The sequence below is a fragment of the Pantherophis guttatus genome, chromosome 5 (genome assembly GCF_059756535.1).
Source record: "Pantherophis guttatus breed Tessera chromosome 5, ASM5975653v1, whole genome shotgun sequence".
Lineage (NCBI taxonomy): Eukaryota > Metazoa > Chordata > Lepidosauria > Squamata > Colubridae > Pantherophis > Pantherophis guttatus.
The window spans coordinates 129,052,658-129,071,362 of NC_142067.1; the positions used below are offsets into that span (position 1 = coordinate 129,052,658).

The 18,705-nt window shown below is 44.2% G+C and overlaps 1 protein-coding gene across 1 annotated transcript; it reads right to left on the reverse strand.

Annotated features, from left to right (window-relative positions):
* Positions 1-358: 358 nt before the first annotated feature.
* Positions 359-11,988, reverse strand: LOC148113569 (snaclec bitiscetin subunit beta-like). Its single transcript, XM_087871583.1, has 6 exons — positions 11,912-11,988; positions 9,356-9,441; positions 7,836-8,053; positions 4,415-4,552; positions 2,075-2,216; positions 359-667 (listed from the first exon to the last, which is right to left on the reverse strand). The coding sequence occupies exons 2-6, from the start codon at positions 9,414-9,416 to the stop codon at positions 585-587; spliced, it is 642 nt and encodes a 213-aa protein (XP_087727709.1). The 5' UTR covers positions 9,417-9,441; positions 11,912-11,988; the 3' UTR covers positions 359-584.
* Positions 11,989-18,705: the final 6,717 nt, after the last annotated feature.

Genomic DNA, 18,705 nt, shown 5'->3' on the forward strand with positions numbered 1-18,705 from the left:
ATATACAGTGATAGACCCTAAACCTTTCTTTTTGATTTTATTTCTTTTTTAGCATGTGTGTCCTCGAACCCACGATTAAATTGCAACAATATCTTTTCCTTCCCTTTCTTTCGATTTCCTTCCCTACCCTTTTCTTTTACAACCTTCATTCAATTACCTCTTCGTGGATTTATCTGACATTTGCAAAGCAGCCTGTTCCCCCCACCCCGTCTTAAAAGTATGACTAGGCCATTAAACGTGGAAGTAAGTGATGTTTAATGAGTGATTTGTAATTACTTTTAAACGAAAGCTTTCTCGCTGCAATCATGGGAGGTCTAAGTAGCCCATAGATCTCGTTAAAGACTCAAATCAAGCCGGATTTCGTTTAAACAATGCGGTTTATTATGGCCCTATAAAATAATGACTGGTGTCAATCATAAGTCAAGCCGATAAATGATTCTTTTGCATTTGAACTAGAAGCAGCGTATTCTGTGTTGCATGTTCTCAAAAGGAAAAAAAAAAATTACTTGTGAAGTATCTCCATTTCAGGACTGACCGAGTTGGGTGTTGGCTGTTAGGAAGTAAGGATTGCTTTCTGGTGCAAATTATGGAGGCGTCAAATCTGGTTTGTAGCTGCAGATAAAAGGTTGCCTCGTTTGGCAGTTGGCACCATCCCATCGACCATGGCCTGGAAGTAAAAAACACAGAAATGTCAATAAAAGAGTAAATTAAAAACTTAGAACTGGAACGACTTGTCTCCAGAAGTTATGGGTGCTCCATCATGGGAGGTTTTTAAGAAGAGATTGGACAACCATTTGTCTCTAATGGTATGGCATTTCCTGCTTGAGCAGAGGGTTGGAGTAGAAGACCTCCATAGTCCCTTCCAACTCTGTCGTTCTGTTGCTTGAGGGGCAGTCCCAGAGAAGAGGGGCTTCACCTACTCTCCAGAGCACCGGAGAGCAGGACAAGAAGTGACAAGTGGAAGATCATTAAAGAGAGATCCCGCCTAGAACTAAGGAGAAATTTCCTGACAGTGAGAACAATTAACCAGTGGAACAACTTGCCTCCAGAAGTTGTGGTTGCTCCATCACTGAAGGTTTTAAAGAAGAGATTGGACAACCATTTGTCTGAAATGGTGTAAGGTTTCCTGCTTGAGCATGGGGCTGGACTAGAAGATCTCCAAGGTCCCTCCCAACTCTATTTTCTATTCTATTCTATTCCTATTTCTGTTCTAATTCTATCCTATTCCATTCCATTCCATTCCATTCCATTCCATTCCATTCCATTCCATTCTTTCTAATTCTATTATATTCTGCTCTGGTCTGTTCCATTATTTCTTTATTCTATTCTATTCTATTCTATTCTATTCTATTCTATTCTATTCTATTCTATTCTATTCTATTCTATTCTATTCTATTCCATTCCATTATTTCTAATTCTATTATATTCTGTTCTAGTCTGTTCCATTATTTCTTTATTCTATTCCGTTCTGTTCTGTTCTGTTCCGTTCCGTTCCGTTCCGTTCCAATCCAATCCAATCCAATCCAATCCAATCCAATCCAATCCAATCCAATCCAATCCAATCCATTATTTCTAATTCTATTCTATTCTGTTCCGGTCCGTTCCATTATTTCTTATTCTATTCTATTCTATTCTATTCTATTCTATTCTATTCTATTCTATTCTATTCTATTCTATTCTAGTCTCGTCTCGTCTAGTCTCGTCTAGTCTAGTCTAGTCTAGTCTAGTCTCGTCTAGTCTAGTCTAGTCTAGTCTCGTCTAGTCCACATGCCTGTAGCCAAGCATCTGAAATCCGATCCCGTGACCATGGGGATGCTGTAATGGTCGTAAATGTGAACAATGGCTGTGAGTTCACTTTTTTTCAGTGCTGTTGTAACTTCGAACGGTCACTAAATGGACTGTTGTGAGGACGATCAGTATCTCCAGTCCGTAGTCAGGCCTTTGCAGTAATACCAAGACTTGCAAAGTAAAAAACAAAAACAAAAAACCCCTCTCTGTAACTTAAACCCTCTACAGCTTGTGAAAAGATCAAAAGATTCTACAGTTACGGGTCCCAAATATTTGTGGAGAATACCTCCTAAACTGATTTGCAAGCAGACATAGACATTCAGGTTTAGGATGCGATGAATTGTGCTGCTCGCGATATTAAGAAGTGAACTGAGGGGACGCTGAATGAAATTTGTCGTGGCGCCATCGGTCCATTGAAGAGAGCCACCCTGGAGAAACATAAAACGAGAATGGAACGAAATCAGGGTTTACCTACTTACCCGTCATGTAATCCGTTCACCAGGAATATTCGCATTAACCAGGATCGAGATTGACTAGCAAAGGGATTGAGTTGGACCCGGTGGTGAAATCTAACATTTGTTACTACCGGTTCTGTGGGCGTGGCTTGGTGTGTGTGTGGGGTAATGTGACTGGGTGGGCGTGGCCATTTTTAAAAAAAATTTACTTTTAAAACCATTTTTCCTATAACCTCTTCGGCGAAGAGGTTGTAAAAAAATGCTTTCAAAAGGCTCTGACGATCCCAGCTGAGTTGCCTGATCGGCAGAGACTTTTTTTTTCTTTTAAATGCCTCTGACGATCAGGCAACTCAGCTTGGATCGTCAGAGGCATTTAAAAGAAAAAAAAGCCTCTGCTGATTAGGCAACTCAGCTTGGATCGTCAGAGGCATTTAAAAGAAAAAAAAGCCTCTGCTGATCAGGCAACTCAGCTTGGATCGTCAGAGGCATTTAAAAGAAAAAAAGCCTCTGCCGATCAGGCAACTCAGCTGGGATCGTCAGAGCCTTTTAAAAGCATTTGAAGATCCCAGCTGAGCCGCACGATCATCAGAGGCTTTTTTTTTTTACTTTTAAAAGCATTTTTTCGGCCGAAGAGGTTGTAGAAAAAATGCTTTTAAAAGTAAAAAAAAAAAATCTCTGATGATTGTGCAGCTCAGCTGGGCATGGGGGGGGGAGGGATTTTTGCTACCAGTTCTCCGAACCACCCACCTCCATCGCTACCGGATCAGGCGATCCAGTCTGAACCGGGAGCATTTCACCCCTGGTTGGACCCCATGTAGGTAGTCTTTGACTTACGACCACAAAACGAGCCCAAAATTTTTGTTGCTGAGTGAGGATATCAGTGAGTTTTGCCCGATTTTACGACATTTCTTGCCATCGTTATTAAGTGAATCTCTGCCGTCGTTAAATTAGTCACCCCGTTGTTAAGTGAATCTGGCTTTCCCGGTGACTTTGCAGGTCAGAAGGTTGCCAAAGGGAATCACCTGATCCCGGGGCGGGGGAACACACTGCAACCGTCATAAGTACATGCCAGTTGCCAAGCTTCTTGAATTTGGATCCCGTGACTCTGGGGAGGCTGGATTGGTTGTCAATCACTTTTTTTCAGTGCCATTGTAATTTTGAACCGTCACTCAATGAAGGGTTGTAAGTCGAGGACTACCTGTATGTGGAATTAGGTATCCATGGTTGAGAAGACCAGGAGTGGGCTGTATAATTTATTAGAGGGAAAAGAAATTGAATTGGAAGGAATCTGTTTTCAGCTGAGTTTACTCTAGTTCTCCCGAGCTCAAATGAATCTTTCAAGTAGCTTAAAGCTTGTCTGAAATCTTTTTCTTTTAATGATTCATGACAGCAAATACTGTGGGTTTTTTTTTTCCTCCTCCTGAACGTGCTGAAGAACTGACTTTTTTTTTTATTAAAGAGTTTTACAAGACAAAAAAACATTTTTACAAGAAAAACATAAACCGTTTGCCATCTTTCCATATATGGATTGTACAATCACATTTGCAAATTAACAACCTCTTTAAGAAAAAAAACAACAAAACAGTTACGTAAACTCCAAGAACCTCTCCAGATTCCTTACACATATTTTCCCTCCCCTCCTCCCCCCTCCTCCCCCAACCCTCCCCCCCCCGGACTTCCCAGATACAGGATATAGCATCTAACAAACATATATATATATAAAAAAAGAAAAAAAAACTTTAACTTCCCTTGCTCATATCTAAATATAACTATTTAAACCAATTATTATTTAAAAGTAATCGATCCAACTTCTTTCTTATCTGAAAGAAGAACTGAAGAACTGACTTTTGAAGTCCAAGACCTGTTATGGATAACTGGTGCCTGCAGGAAGATGCTACCTTGACATCCAGGTGATGAAACATCTGTGGTGGTATCATCATACAAATGCCGGCATTGTATTCTGGTGTCCCAATGAGTAGAGCAAGGACGTGTCAACACCTTAGGTAGACCACATCCGAAATTCAAATCCGTATCAGAATAAGATGATGATATATAGTACCAATTATATACTTTTAAAGCAGAAATAAAAAGTCTTAATTGATTGATTGACTGATTGTTACTATTAGAAAGTGGAGTTCAAGGCAGCCAGATGTTTTTAGGGTTGGACATACCTTTCGGTGCTTTCCTCCTACCCAGAACAGGGTGGGTTTTTGTCCTAGGTAAGTGGCCAGCTCCACCAGAAAGTCATTGTGTTGGGCACTTGAGATGCTGGTCAGGTGTCCACCTGGGACAAAGCTTTGACAAGTCCTCTGGAAAGGAATGATAGGAGAGAGGGAGATAACCAGGACGAGGGTGAATTGAAGGTGTGGTTCAGGATGGAGGGTGTGGGTAGAATGGAATGAAGAAAGAGGAAAGAGGGAGGGAGCTAGGAAAGAAGGAGGGAATGAAAGGGAAAGGGAAGGAGAAATAAAAGGAAGACGTGGAAGGGAGAAAGGGAGGCAGAAAAGAAGGAGGGAAGGAGTAGGAAGGAAGGAGAGAAAAAGAAAAGAATCCGTGAGAGAAGGAAAGGGGAAACAGAGATAGGAAGGAAGGAAGGAAGGAAGGAAGGAAAGAAGGAAGGAAGGAAGGAAGGAAGGAAGGAAGGAAGGAAGGAAAAATGAAAGAGAAGGAAGGAAGGAAGGAAGGAAGGAAAAATGAAAGGGAAGGAAGGAAGGAAAGAAGGAAGGAAGGAAGGAAGGAAGGAAAAATGAAAGGGAAGGAAGGAAGGAAGGAAGGAAAAATGAAAGGGAAGGAAAGAAGGAAGGAAGGAAGGAAGGAAGGAAGGAAAAATGAAAGGGAAGGAAGGAAGGAAGGAAGGAAAAATGAAAGGGAAGGAAGGAAGGAAGGAAGGAGGGAAAAATGAAAGGGAAGAAAGAAAGGAAGGAAAAATGAAAGGGAAGGAAGGAAGGAAGGAAGGAAAGGAAGGAAAGAAAAAAGTCAAGCAAAACAGAATAATAAGAATACAAGGGAGACAAAAATTAAACATTCTATGAACCAATATTTCTGAAATGTCAAATGGAGCTAGAGAGCCCTGTGAATGAATCTTCCCCACTCCATGAAAAGCCTAATTTTTTACACACAGAGAAAAACAAAACTCTCTACGTTGCTGGTGTCAATGTTTCCTCCGTGGAAACTCCACATTATAAGGATGCTTGTGCCAGTACTCCACAGAGGCGTGCGCTTGATGTAAGATTTGAGTCCCTCAAAGCTCCCTCTCATCCCCCAAAATGTCCAACTTTGCTTCCTGCTTTGCGTCACAAAAGACAAGGTAATAAGCTACACCCCACCCCATCTATTCTGCCCTCATCATGGCTGCAAAAAAATAAAAATAAAATCCAATTATAACGGGCTTTTTGTCTAGGCCATTTTATCTGGAAGCTTAGGAGCAGAGGCTGAATAAAAGCAATGAATAATAAATTTTTAAAAAATGGTCCATATAACCCTGATGCGAATATCCTGCCCATCTAAGCTGAATCAAGATCAACCAGAAGCAAAGTGTATTCGCACATGAACGCCTTCAATTTACACAACCCAGAAGCTTTTCTGCCTCTTGAAACGGCTATTTCTGGTAACAAGAAAAGAGGAAACGAGAAAAACCTCACTTCCAATTTAATCACAGATACGAAAGCAGGCCTGGCATGTCCTACCAAGACTTGGCTGGATGAAGAAGGACAGGAGGCCTCACGGAGATCTCTACGGGTGGATTTTATGCTTGGCGTCATATCTAACTCAGATGGCCTCAAACGTGGGGCTTTGTTTGGGATGCTGGACCAAAAGGAAAACTTGGCTATTGTTGTGGCCTGTCAGCCGCCAGCCCCTCCAGCAGCCGAATCAGAGGAGGAGGAGGAGGAGGTGTGGGAGTCAAGGTCAGCATCAAGGCAACCTGAGATCTCCGAGGGGGAGGAAGGAATGGAGCTGTCAGAAAGCGAGAGACAGAGGCAGAGCCTGGGCCATCCGTCAGCCCTCAGAGGGAGAGTCAACAGCCCCCAGATCTGGAGGTGGCTGATGAGGAAGAGGAGGAACAGCTGGGTCCAGTGCCTGACGTGCAGATGCACAGAAGGCAGAGGAGAGGAGAGCAGTGGAAATCTATGGGCTGGTCCTTGGGAAGGAAGAGCCACCGCTGCTAGAGAAGCCCCACCCTAGCTCTGGAGATAAAAGGCAGAGATGAATAGATGTGACAGACAACTATTCATCTCCTGGACGGATGGACTTGTTAGCCTGCGTTGAGAGAGAAACTTTTTGCGGGGCTGCTGACGCTCCTAATAAAGGAATCTTTGAGTTCACTTCAGAGGGCTTGTCGTGTCTGGGGAGCTGGGTCAGAACAACTATCCATCACTGTCCTAACCCCCATGGCTGGCCCCACTAGGTATCTACCTGGGAGCATGACCTTCTTGTTTTTGGTGGATGTTTCCATGAGCTCATCGGCGTGAACAAATCACTTCCTTGTGAAGGAAGGGGAGTCTTATGAACATGTTCTACCTCTTTGATGGAACCAATAGGTTTCCTGCCTGGGACAATGGAAGCATTTCCCAGCAATCTGTTAGGGATCTTGTTGACCTCTTGAGAGTCAACATGTCCTCATCTACCGGGATCTAATGGATCGAGTGCCTGATGGTGGCAGTTTTTTGTAGCATTCTCCTTCCTCTGCAACTTCTCGTTTCGTGCTATGTTCAGCAGTGGTGGGTTTCAAATTTTTTTACTACCAGTTCTGTGGGTGTGGCTTGGTGGGCATGGCTTGGTGGGTGTGGCAGGGGAAGGATACTGTAAAATCTCCATTCCCACCCTACTCCAGAGGAAGGTTACTGCAAAATCCCCATTTCCTCACGATCAGCTGGGACTCGGGAGGCAGAGAATAGATGGGGGCGGGGCCAGTCAGAGGTGGTATTTACCAGTTCCCCGAACTACTCAAAATTTCCGCTACCGGTTCTCCAGAACTGGTCAGAACCTGCTGGAACCCACCTCTGATGTACAGGTAGTCCTTGGCTTATAACCATTCATTTAGTGACCATTCGAACTTAACAATGGCACTGATAAATGTGACTTATGACTGTTAGACACGCTTATGACTGTGGCTGCCTTCCCCAGTTGTAAAATGGGGGAAAACTCACTGAACAACTGTCTTGCTTAACAACAGAACTGTTGGGCTCAATTGTAGTCGTACGTCAAGGACTACCTGTATATGAGTCCAGTCTTATGGCCTTCCAGATGTTGCTGAAAACATGGCTTATCCAGAGAGCCTTCGGATCTCCCACATGTTGGATGTCACTTCTTAATTTTAACTTGGAATTTTAATCCTCATGTAATTTTTATTGGCAGCCCTTAATTTCTGTAAACCAGACAGACCTCAGCTAATTTCAGGCAGTTGGATAAATGTTACACCTAACTAAACAGAATAAATAAATGAAATAAACTAATAAATAAACTAAATAAAGGGAAGAGTTGGTTTCAACTGAAGGATGATGTCCTATAAATCTCCCTTGAAGTTCCTGTGGAGGAGACTGGATGCTTGGATAAGAAAAGCCCTGAAAAGGACTATTGAGAAGATGTCAATACCTCAGCTTCTGCCCATGACCGTTGCTGCTGAACATACATGTAGCAGTGGTCCATGTAGCTCATCCAGCCATCTCGACAACCTCCTTGACAGAATGAGTTTTGGTTTTCCAGGGCAGAGTTAGGAACCTCAGGCTTCACAAGAGGAAGATTGTTTCGAGCGCCAATATTTAGGAAAAAGGACCCGTGACCAAGAGGCTGCATCAGATGAGCTCTGGTACCTTTGAAGAGACAACCAAGTCAATAATAAAAAGAGAAGCAGCCCCAACCAGCTCCCTCAAATGGTGGAAAGAGCCCAAATTGCACACCCACAAAACTATTTATAGAATTCTCTCTGTGTGTCTCTTTCTTTCTTTCATTCTCTCTCTCTCTCCCTCCCTCCCCCCTCTCTCTCTGTGTCTCTCTGTCTCTGTCTCTGTCTCTCTCTGTCTCTCTGTCTCTGTCTCTCTGTCTGTCTCTCTCGGTGTGTCTCTGTCTGTCTCGGTGTGTCTCTGTCTGTCTCTGTCTCTGTCTGTCTCTGTCTCTGTCTGTCTCTGTCTCTGTCTCTCTGTCTCTCTGTCTGTGTCTGTGTCTCTGTCTGTGTCTCTGTTTCTCTCTGTGTCTCTGTCTCTCTCTGTCTCTCTGTCTGTGTCTGTCTCTCTCTCTCGGTGTGTCTCTGTCTGTCTCGGCGTGTCTCTGTCTGTCTCTGTCTCTGTCTGTCTCTGTCTCTCTGTCTCTCTGTCTCTGTCTCTGTTTCTCTCTCTGTGTCTCTGTCTCTGTCTGTCTGTTTCTCTGTCTCTGTGTCTCTCTCTGTCTCTCTCTCTGTGTGTGTGTCTCTCTGTCTCTGTCTCTGTTTCTCTCTCTGTCTCTCTCTCTCTGTGTGTGTCTCTCTGTCTCTGTCTCTGTTTCTCTCTCTGTCTCTCTCTCTCTGTGTGTGTCTCTCTGTCTCTGTTTCTCTCTCTGTCTCTCTCTCTCTGTGTGTGTCTCTCTGTCTCTGTCTCTGTGTCTCTCTGTGTCTCTCTCTCTCTCTCTGTGTCTCTCTGTCTCTGTCTCTGTGTCTCTCTGTGTCTCTCTCTCTCTCTGTGTCTCTCTGTCTCTGTCTCTGTTTCTCTCTCTCTGTGTGTGTCTCTCTGTGTCTTTCTTTCTCTCTGTCTCTCTCTCTCTCTCTGTGTCTGTTTCTCTCTGTCTCTCTGTCTCTGTCTCTCTCTCCCCCCCTCCCCCCACATGGCAGTTTACCCCTCATCCCCTAGCAAAGGGTAGTTGTGATAAAAAAAATCCGGAAGGCATCCATGCCCCTTTAATGTTAAAAATCCTGCTGAAGTCTGATATTGTTAATCATGCTATTAATTTATCTTTTCCCAAACAAGATGTACTATAACCACAACAGCCATATGTTCTTCTTCCTCTGGGTTTATTACCACACGTCAATTTCCATAAATCCTGCATAATATCGGCCACGCCGGCTAGGGATTATGGAGGTTGCAATGCAACCGTCTGGCTCAGTGGGTGCGATTCCACAAGATCACGAAACCCGGGATTCTGACCTTCAAAAAGCAGGAGAACCAGCGTTGCCTGCAAGAACCACAGAAGAATTTGCCGCCTCATTTCTATGTTGTGGGTCAAAGTTCACCTAACACAAAGAGAGAACATATGATGGAATTTAAAACTGAATTTATATTGCGTTACCTGTTCTGAGGAGGCAAAACTCACTCATTTTTACAGATTAACAGAAAATTACAGATTACAGAAAACAGCTCAAGGTTGACTCAGCCTTCCGTCCTTCCGAGGTTGGTAAAATGAGGACCCAGATTGTTGGGGGGCAAGAGGCTGACTCTGTAAACCATTTAGAGAGGGCTGTGAAGCACTGTGAAGTGGTATATAAGTCTAAGAGCTATTGCTATTACTCTTCCCTTTTCCTTTCTTTCCTCCCGCCATTCCTCCCTCCTCCCCTTCCTTCCTTCCTTCCTTCCTTCCTTCCTTCCTTCCTTCCTTCCTTCCTTCCTTCCTTCCTTCCTCCCTCCCTCCCTCCCTCCCTCCCTCCCAGAGGTTAGAATGCAGCGTTGCAGGCTAACTCTGTCCTCTGTCAGCAGTTCGATCCTGACCAGCTCAAGGTTGACTCAGCCTTCCATCCTTCCGAGGTGAGTAAAATGAGGACCCAGATTGCTGGGGGCAAAAGGCTGACTCTGTAAACTGCTTAGAGAAGCCTCTAAGGCACGATGAAGAGGTATATAACTCTAAGTGCTATTGCTATTGCTATTACTATTGCCCTTCCTTCCTTCCTTCCTTCCTTCCTTCCTTCCTTCCTTCCTTCCTTCCTTCCTTCCTCCCTCCCTCCCTCCCTCCCTCCCTCCCTCCCTCCCTTCCTTCCCAGTGGTTATAATACAGTTCGATCCTGACCAGCTCAAGGTTGGCTCAGTCTTCCATCCTTCCGAGGTGAGTAAAATGAGGACCCAGATTGTTGGGGGCAATATGCTCACTCTGTAAGTCACTTAGAGAGGGCTGTAAAGCAGTGTGAAGCGGTATATAAGTCTAAGTGCTATTGCTATTCCTTCCTTCCTTCCTTCCTTCCTTCCTTCCTTCCTTCCTTCCTTCCTTCCTTCCTTCCTTCCTTCCTTCCTTCCATGGTGCACAGTGGTTAGAATGCAATATTGCAGGCTTACTCTGCCCACAGCCAGCAGTTCGATATGTAAGTCTAAACGCTATTGATAGTGCTGTCGCTGCGCAGTTATCACTTATTTAGCATTGACCCAGTTGCTTTGACTGATAAACTAGAAAGCAAAGTTTCTCCAAGCTCTGGGTTTTTTTTGGAGTGGAGGGAACATCTGCACCAGAGAGATGGCACACGCGTGGCATACATAAGCAGCTGTGGACCTACCAGCCTCCTGTGAACATCCTGCCATTCGTTCTGGGATTGCACAATTAGAAGTTGTAATTATGGAACGCATTTGCATGTGCTTATGGAAACCCCGGCATGTGCAGCAAAGGCTCACCCGGGGGAAAAACCGTCTACCTCCCACGTCATTTAAGAGTTTTTCAAAGGTCTAACCCAGGACTTCGAATTGGGCCGAGGAGATAATTAACAATTTGTGCAGCTGTCTGGAAATGAGCGCAAAGGTATTCTGGAGGTCCTTAAAGCCTGTCAATCAGTTACCGAGGACCACCCTGGAGAAGAAAACATTCTGCAATAATCTTAAATTAGTCTGTGTGGCACGTTCACTCTTCAGAAGTCAGGGTAGATATGATAGCCCCCTTCAGATACCTGAAAAGAGATGGTTTAAGATGATTTATATGCACCTGAGGGCAGGACAAGAAGCAACGGATGGAAACTCATCAAGGAGAGAAGCAACCTAGAACTAAGGAGAAATTTCCTGTCAGTGAGAACAATTAACCAGTGGAACAACTTGTCACAAGAAGCTGTGATTGCTCCAACACTGGACATTTTTAAGAAGATGTTGGATAACCGTTTGTCTGAAGTGGTGTAGGGTTTCCTGCCTAAGCAGGGGGTTGGACTAGAAGACCTCCAAGGTCCCTTCCAGGTCTGTTATTCTATTTCAAGAGGCACCTGTATTTCTTATTGCATATCAATAGCTGTTTAATATAGAATGGAATGGAATGGAATAAGAAGAGAAGAGAAGAGAAGAGAAGAGAAGAGAAGAGGGAAGGGAAGGGAAGGGAAGGGAAGGGAAGGGAAGGGAAGGGAAGGGAAGAGAAGAGAAGAGAAGAGAAGAGAAGAGAAGAGAAGAGAAGAGAAGAGAAGAGAAGAGAAGAGAAGAGAATAACCAAGCTGGAAGGGACCTTGGAGGTCTTCTAGTCCAACCCTCTGCTCGGGCAGGAAACCCTACAACCACTTCAGATAAATGGTTATCCAACCTCTTCTTAAAAACTTCCAGTGTCGGAGCATTCACAACTTCTGGAGGCAAGTTATACTGTCCCCATGCATATACCTAGACTTCTATATAAAGATTTGGGATGATAGCAGTGATGTAGAGAAGCAGCTTTCAAAAAAAAAAAAAACCAGCCAGGGGGAATTAAAAGCCATGACAAATGCACCCAATTAAAAAAAGCACCTGTATTAAGAAACACCTGTTCCATAGAAGTACCTGTTTCGTAGGTCTTTCCTTCTCCTTCCTAGATTTTTCGCTGTTGGCAGGCAGTAAGAGAGCTACTGTGACTCTGGTAGGGAAAATTCAATTGATTCAATGCTTATGTACTTTCTACTCCTTAAGCAAAGAAAGGTGGATCCCTGTATTTGGCTGCATTGTTGATTTTGCTAGTGATCCCTAAATGTTTTAGAAGCACACACCCGAGGTCTCCTTTGCCGTCAGGTTGGCACCTACCAATACACAAAGCAGGATGAGATGGAGCCATCTCAGTTGGTCCCATAGAAGAAAAACGTTCATGGGGTTGACAAGAGGCACCTTTCAAGGATCAGGAACTGCAGAATGAAATGAAGATGCTGGTCTATTGGTCTTCTGTCCATGAAGTCGAGAAAAATCTGCTCCAGTTTCTCTAAAGCTTAAACCCACATTAGTAGGAAAGACATAGTCTCGTGTTTATGAACAGACTGATATTTTAACAGAATCAGAGAGCTGGAAGGGACCTTGGAGGTCTTCTAGTCCAACCCTCTGCTCAAGCAGGAGACCCTCTACCCGTGATGGCGAACCTATGGCATGCGTGCCACAGGTGGCACACATAGCCATATCGGTGGGCATGTGAGCTCAGCTCCGGTGCGCACAGGCTTTCTGGGCCAGGGGTGGGTTCTAAATTTTTTTACTACCGGTTCTGTGGGCGTGGCTTATTTTGTCAGCGTGGTTTGACGGTCATGTGACAATTATTTAGGATTTAGCAGAGGTACTGGTCTACCAGGCTGTACCAATCTACCCATTTATTTTTGCAGGCACTGGTCTACTCATGTATTTTTGCAGGCACTGGTCTACTCATTTGTTTTCTTTTAACACTGATCAGCTGTAGGGCGGCCCTTTGAAGCCCCGCGGCAAGAGTTTAAACAGTTTTTTTCCCTCTAGCCATCAGCTGGGACTCAGGAGGCAGCAATAGATTGGGGGTGGGGGCAAATAAAAGGTAAGAATAATGCGGGGGGGGGCGGGGGGGCAAGGGGGCAGAACCGGTTCAGTGATGTCATATCGTCACCGCTACTGGCTCGGGAGAACCAGGCCGTACCGGGAGGAACCCACCACTGGACTGGAGGCTAAAACATAAGAAGAACAGTTGCTGGAATTGGGTAGATCTAGTTTAATGAAAAGAAGGACTAGGGGAGACATGATAGCAGTCTTCCAATATTTGAGGGGCTGCCACAAAGAAGAGGGGGAGTCAACTTATTTACCAAAGCACCAGAGGGCAGGACAAGAAAAAAAGGTTGGAAATTCATCAAGAAGAGAAGCAACCTGGAACTAAGGAGAAGTTGCCTGACAGTGAGAACAATTAATCAGTGGAACAACTTGCCACCAGATGGATGTTCCATCACTGGAGGTTTTTAAGAAGACATTGGACACCCACCTGTCTGAAATGGTATAAGGTTTCTTGCTCAAGCAGGGAGTTGGACTAGAAGATCTCCAAGATCCCTTCCAGGTCTGTCATCCTGTTGTTTGAGGGGCTGTCCCAGAGAAGGAGGGGTTGACCTACTCTCCAAAGCACCAGAGGGCAGGACAAGAAGTGACAAGTGGGAGATCATGAAAGAGAGAAGCAACCTAGAACTAAGGAGAAATTTCCTGACAGAACAATTAACCAGTGGAACAACCTGTCTCCAGAAGTTGTGGGTGCTCCATTATTGGAGGATTTCAAGGAAAGATTGGACAGCCACTTGTCTGAAACGGTATAGGGCAGTGAGGGCTAACCTTTTTGCCATCACGTGCCAGGAGCGGGGAGGGGGCTCACCCGCATGTGTGCCCACACCCATAATTCTACTCGTCCTGCCCCCACGCATGACCCTCCCACGCTCTCCCTGCTCCTGGCATGCAATGGCACGATAGGCCCATTTTTTGCTCTCCCCAGCCTCCAGAGCCTTTGTAGGAGTCTGGGGAGGGTGAAAACTGCCTTCCCCACACCCAGAGGCCCTCCGGAGGCTGAAAACGCCCTGTTTGCCAACTTCTCTGGAGGCTGGGGAGAGCTGGGGAGAGCTGGGGAGGCTGGGCGAGAGAAAAACAGGCCTTCCTCACCACCCCCTGAGGCCCTCCGGAGACAGGAAACAGCCTATTTCCCTAATTCTGGTGGGCCCAGAACAGTGGTGGGTCCCTCCCAGTTCTGCCAGTTCCGCCGAGCCAGTAGCGGTGATGATATGACATCACCGAACCGGCTCTAGCTGATGGCTAGAGGGAAAAAAACTGTTTAAACTCTTGCCGCGGGGCTTCAAAGGGCCGCCCTACAGCTGATCAGTGTTAAAAGAAAACAAATGGGTAGACCAGTGCCTGCAAAAATACATGAGTAGATCAGTGCCTGCAAAAATACATGAGTAGATCAGTGCCTGCAAAAATACATGAGTAGACCAGCGCCTGTAAAAAATAAATGGGTAGATGGGTACAGCTCTGCAAGCAGTTAAAAGCCTGGTAGACCAGTACCTCTGCTAAATCCTAAATAATTGTCACATGACCATCAAGCCATGCCCACAAAATAAGCCACGCCCACAGAACCGGTAGTAAAAAAAATTTAAAACCCACCCCTGCTCCAGTCCCCTAATCATCTTGGTTGCTCTCCTCTGCACTTTTTCTAAAGTCTCAACAATTTATCATTATAAAAAGTATCTTAGTTCATTAAAGACGGTGCCATTGATATGGAGCAAAGCATCATTAATATCAGTGAAACCATTAATGTCTACCTTTATTTATAGCTATTGATAATTCTCATTTGCTATCGTTCCTTAGTAGCACAAGCTGACATCTGGTAAAAGTAGAGATTTTGGTTTGATTTCCTGCAACCAGAATTACAGGAAATTATCACGGGGTTTATCATTTGAGAATGTGAACAGAACCTTATGTGAGAAAAGGACTCTTCCATTAAAAAAAAAAAAATCTTATTTAGAGAAATGTAGCATTTCAGAGGGAAGGGCTGGCTTTGGAAGCTGACTGGTTTTTATTCCTCAGAAGTGTTTTCTTAAATAAATATGACTCCATATTTATATATGGCAAACAATGCAAGCTGAAGTTTGATTTAGTACAGGTTATTTCTGCGTGAGAAAAAGGTTTAAAAGAGAGTGAGATAAAGGGATCACGTCGATATTTACTCTTGCTTCCCAAAATAACACTCCTTTCAGGATGTTTAAGATTCTGTTGAAGCTCAATTCAGCACACCCAATTGTGTGGCCTTTTGTTAAACCCGATTCTAATATTTAAGTCATTAAATACTCTTGGGTGCCACTAAACACTTAGGATGTATTTGCACTTTTAAAACATACCTTTGGGGTGATGAATTTGGATTGGCACCAAATATTTATCATCGATAAAAGAGGTTTTTGTTTTCCTTCTCCTTTATTCTGTAATCAGATAGACTTTTGCTGCGTTAATTCTCAGAAATAGAAAGCACTGTAAAATAATTGGAAGGTTGCACAATTACGACCGAAGGATTCGTCCCAAAGAAAGAATCTCCAAATTAAGAGGGCGAGATGATCTCACTTTAGCAGGGAAAACCCAAGCTTGAAAAGCCTTTAAAGGTATGTGAGTGTGTATGTGTGGGTGTGTGTAGACACGGGGCAGGAAGATCAATGGACCAGAAGGTAGAACCACCATGAGGCTGATTTAAGAAAGTATCTGCGTCAACTCTGCAGTGGGCAGTTGTAAAAGAATGGCACTTTTACAAAAAGAAAATGTTGGAAGTCAATCAATCAGAATCGAGCTCGAAGGGACCTTGGAGGTCTTCTAGTCCAACCCCTGCTCAAGAAGGAAGCCCTACACCATTCCAGACAAGTGACTGTCCAGTCTCTTCTTTAAAATCTCGAGTAATGGAGCACCTACAACTTCTGGAGGCAGGTTGTTCCACTGATTAATTGTCCTCACTGTGGTGGGTTTCCAAGGAACTGTGATGAGTCTTCACCCTCAGAATCAGAATCAGAGAGCTGGAAGGGGCCTTGGAGGTCTTCTAGTCCAACCCTCTGCTCAATCAGGAGACCTCTACCATTTTAGACAAGTGGCTGTCCAGTCTCTTAAAAACCTCCAGTGATGAAGCATCCACAACCTCTGAAGGCCCAATTCTGTTCCATTGGTTAATTGTTCTCACTGGTTGCGTCTCTCCTTGATGAGTTTCCATCCATTGCTTCTTGTCCTGTCCTCTGGTGCTTTGGAAAATAAGTTGACCCCCTCTTCTTTGGGGCAGCCCCTCAAATACTGGAAGACTGCTATCATGTCCCCCCTAGTCCTTCTTTTCACTATTCTAGCCATACCCAATTCCTGTAACCGTTCTTCATATACAGAAGATGTTTTAGCCTCCAGGCCTTTAATCATCCTAGTTGCTCTTCTTTGCACTTTTTCCGAAGTCTCAACATCAAAGTCTGAACAAGAAGACTCCAAAACTCAACCCAAAGAGACAAATGAAATCTATGAATTGTGAAGGAACATGGGAGACAAGGGCATAGGAGATCTTCGTAGATCATCCCTCATAACCAATGGGGCTAGTACAGATGGAAGAGTTGAAAGTCAACTGGCCAAGAAGGCAGTCAGTAGCTTCAGAGTATTTGCCATAATCTAAAGGAGATTTTCTATCCTTGCAAAGAATATAGAGGAGAGGACAATAATAACCAGAGAATAATGGTTGGAAGGCACCTTGGAGGTCTTCTAGTCCAATGTTCTAGTTATCAAATTCGACATGATTTCTGGCACATCCTGTTGTTGGCAATTAAATCCTGCCAAGAGTTAACTCCCTACTGCTTAAGCCATCTATGAAAGTCGTGTTATTTTTAAAAGCAATTTCTTTGCCCTCCTTCCTGCAAACCCTTTGGAGAATGTCAACATGCTCTCCAACTAGATGCTGTAGGAGAAGAGATTAGAGGAGCAGAAGAACCCATATTGGAAAGGAGATAAACATGTCTTCCAACCCCTTCCTACCTGCTTTGTTTTGTGACCTCCAGGGAAGGGCTTAGAATGAAGCCGTTGGCCGCATGTTGAGTCTTTGCCCAGCCTTCTCCCATAGGTGGAATTCTTCTATATTTTTGTTCTTCTCCTGGATCTTTTGACTTCACAGAACGGAATAACAGAATGAGTTGGAAGGGACCTTGGAGGTCTTCTAGTCCAACCCCCTGCTCAGGCAGGAAACCCTATAGCAGTGATGGTGAACCTTCTTAGCACCGAGTGCCAAAAAGGGAGCACGTGCGCGTCTGGGCCGCAACCTGGAAGAGGAACTGCACGCGCCCAAAAATGAACTTCCGGTTTCAGCCAGCTCCTCTTCCGGGTTTCTGGCACACATGCGCATGCGATGATCTTCTAGTTTCCAGCACTGCCACATGCAAAAAGGCCAGCTGATCATCGCAAGCGCATGCGTGCCAGAAACCCTAAAGAGGAACGGTTGATACCATGGATGCCAGGCAACATGGCTCCGGGTGTCACTTTGGGCATGCGTGCCATAGGTTCGCCATCACAACTCTATAGCATTTCAGACAAATGGGTGTCTAAAGTTTTCTTTAAAACCTCCAGTGTTGGAGCATTCACAACTTCTGGAGGCAAGTTGTTCCACTGATTAATTGTTCTCACTGACAGGAAATTTCTCCTTTAAATATATATATATATATATATATATTATTTATTTTTTCAAGCATATATAAGATAACAGGTAAAAGTATAAACATAATTTGAATACGTGAAAAGAGTAAGAGTAAAAAGGAATATTAGGACAGGGATGGAAGGCACGCTGGTGCTCTTATGCACGCCCCTCTTAGGAATGGGGTGAGGTCAACAGTAGACAGTTTAAGGTTAAAGTTTTGGGGGTTTGGGGAAGAGACCACAGAGTCAGGTAATGCATTCCAGGCATTGACTATTCTGTTGCTGAAGTCGTATTTTCTGCAATCGAGTTTGGAGTGGTTTACCTTGAGTTTGTATCTATTATTTGCTCTTGTATTGTTGTAGTTGAAGCTGAAGTTGTCATTGACAGGTAGGACGTTGTGGCAGATAATTTTATGTACTATGCTTAGGTCAGACTGAAGTCGGCGTAGTTCTAGGTTGCTTCTCTCCTTGATTATTTTCCATCCTTTGCTTCTTGTCCTGCCTTCAGGTGCTTTGGAGGATAGGTTGACCCCCTCTTCTTTGTGGCAGCCCCTCAAATATTGGAAGAGTGCTATCAATCACTCCTATTCCTTCTTTCCATTAAACTAAACATATCCAATTCCAGCAACCATTCTTTATATGTTTTAGCTTCCAGTTCTATCTGGTTTTTCAGCTGGCTTCTCTCCACTGGCCAAATGAGGTTTCATTCTAGAATAATCCAATTATTATTCATATTATTTTATTTTATTATTCATATTTCTATCCCGCCCATTCTCCGAGGACTCTGGGCAGCTTACACCAAAGACAGTATGCTAAATAGCTCCGAGTCTTCGGAGAAAGGCAGCATACAAGTTGAACAAATTAAATAAATAAATAAATATTGCCCCCAACAATCTGGGTCCTCATTTTTCCCACCTCGGAAGGATGGAAGGCTGAGTCAACCTTGAGCCAGTGAGATTTGATCCGCTGATCTGCTGAACTAGAAGTAGCTGCAGTAATGCACTCTAACCACTGCACCACCTCGGCAATTGACACCTTGCTTGTCAATTGACAAACAGACAAACAGATATTTGAGAAATAACAAGGCCAGTCCTCTGAATTCCTACAGAGAGAAACATGTCGTCATATTTTCGGAAGATCTCTAGGATTCAGAGAACTGTCCTTGTTATTTCTCAAATTTGGTAATAATTATGTAG

What these genes read in the sequence shown, in the direction of transcription:
- LOC148113569 (XM_087871583.1), bottom strand. Translation starts at nt 9,416, where the DNA reads ATGAGGCGGCAAATTCTTCTGTGGTTCTTGCAGGCAACGCTGGTTCTC. An exon ending in TAGGAGGAAAGCACCGAAAG is followed by an intron (nt 2,217 to 4,414) that starts GTATGTCCAACC and finishes ATGTTTCTCCAG; the next exon opens with GGTGGCTCTCTTCAATGGAC. An exon ending in CTTGCAAATCAGTTTAGGAG is followed by an intron (nt 668 to 2,074) that starts GTATTCTCCACA and finishes TTTTACTTCCAG; the next exon opens with GCCATGGTCGATGGGATGGT.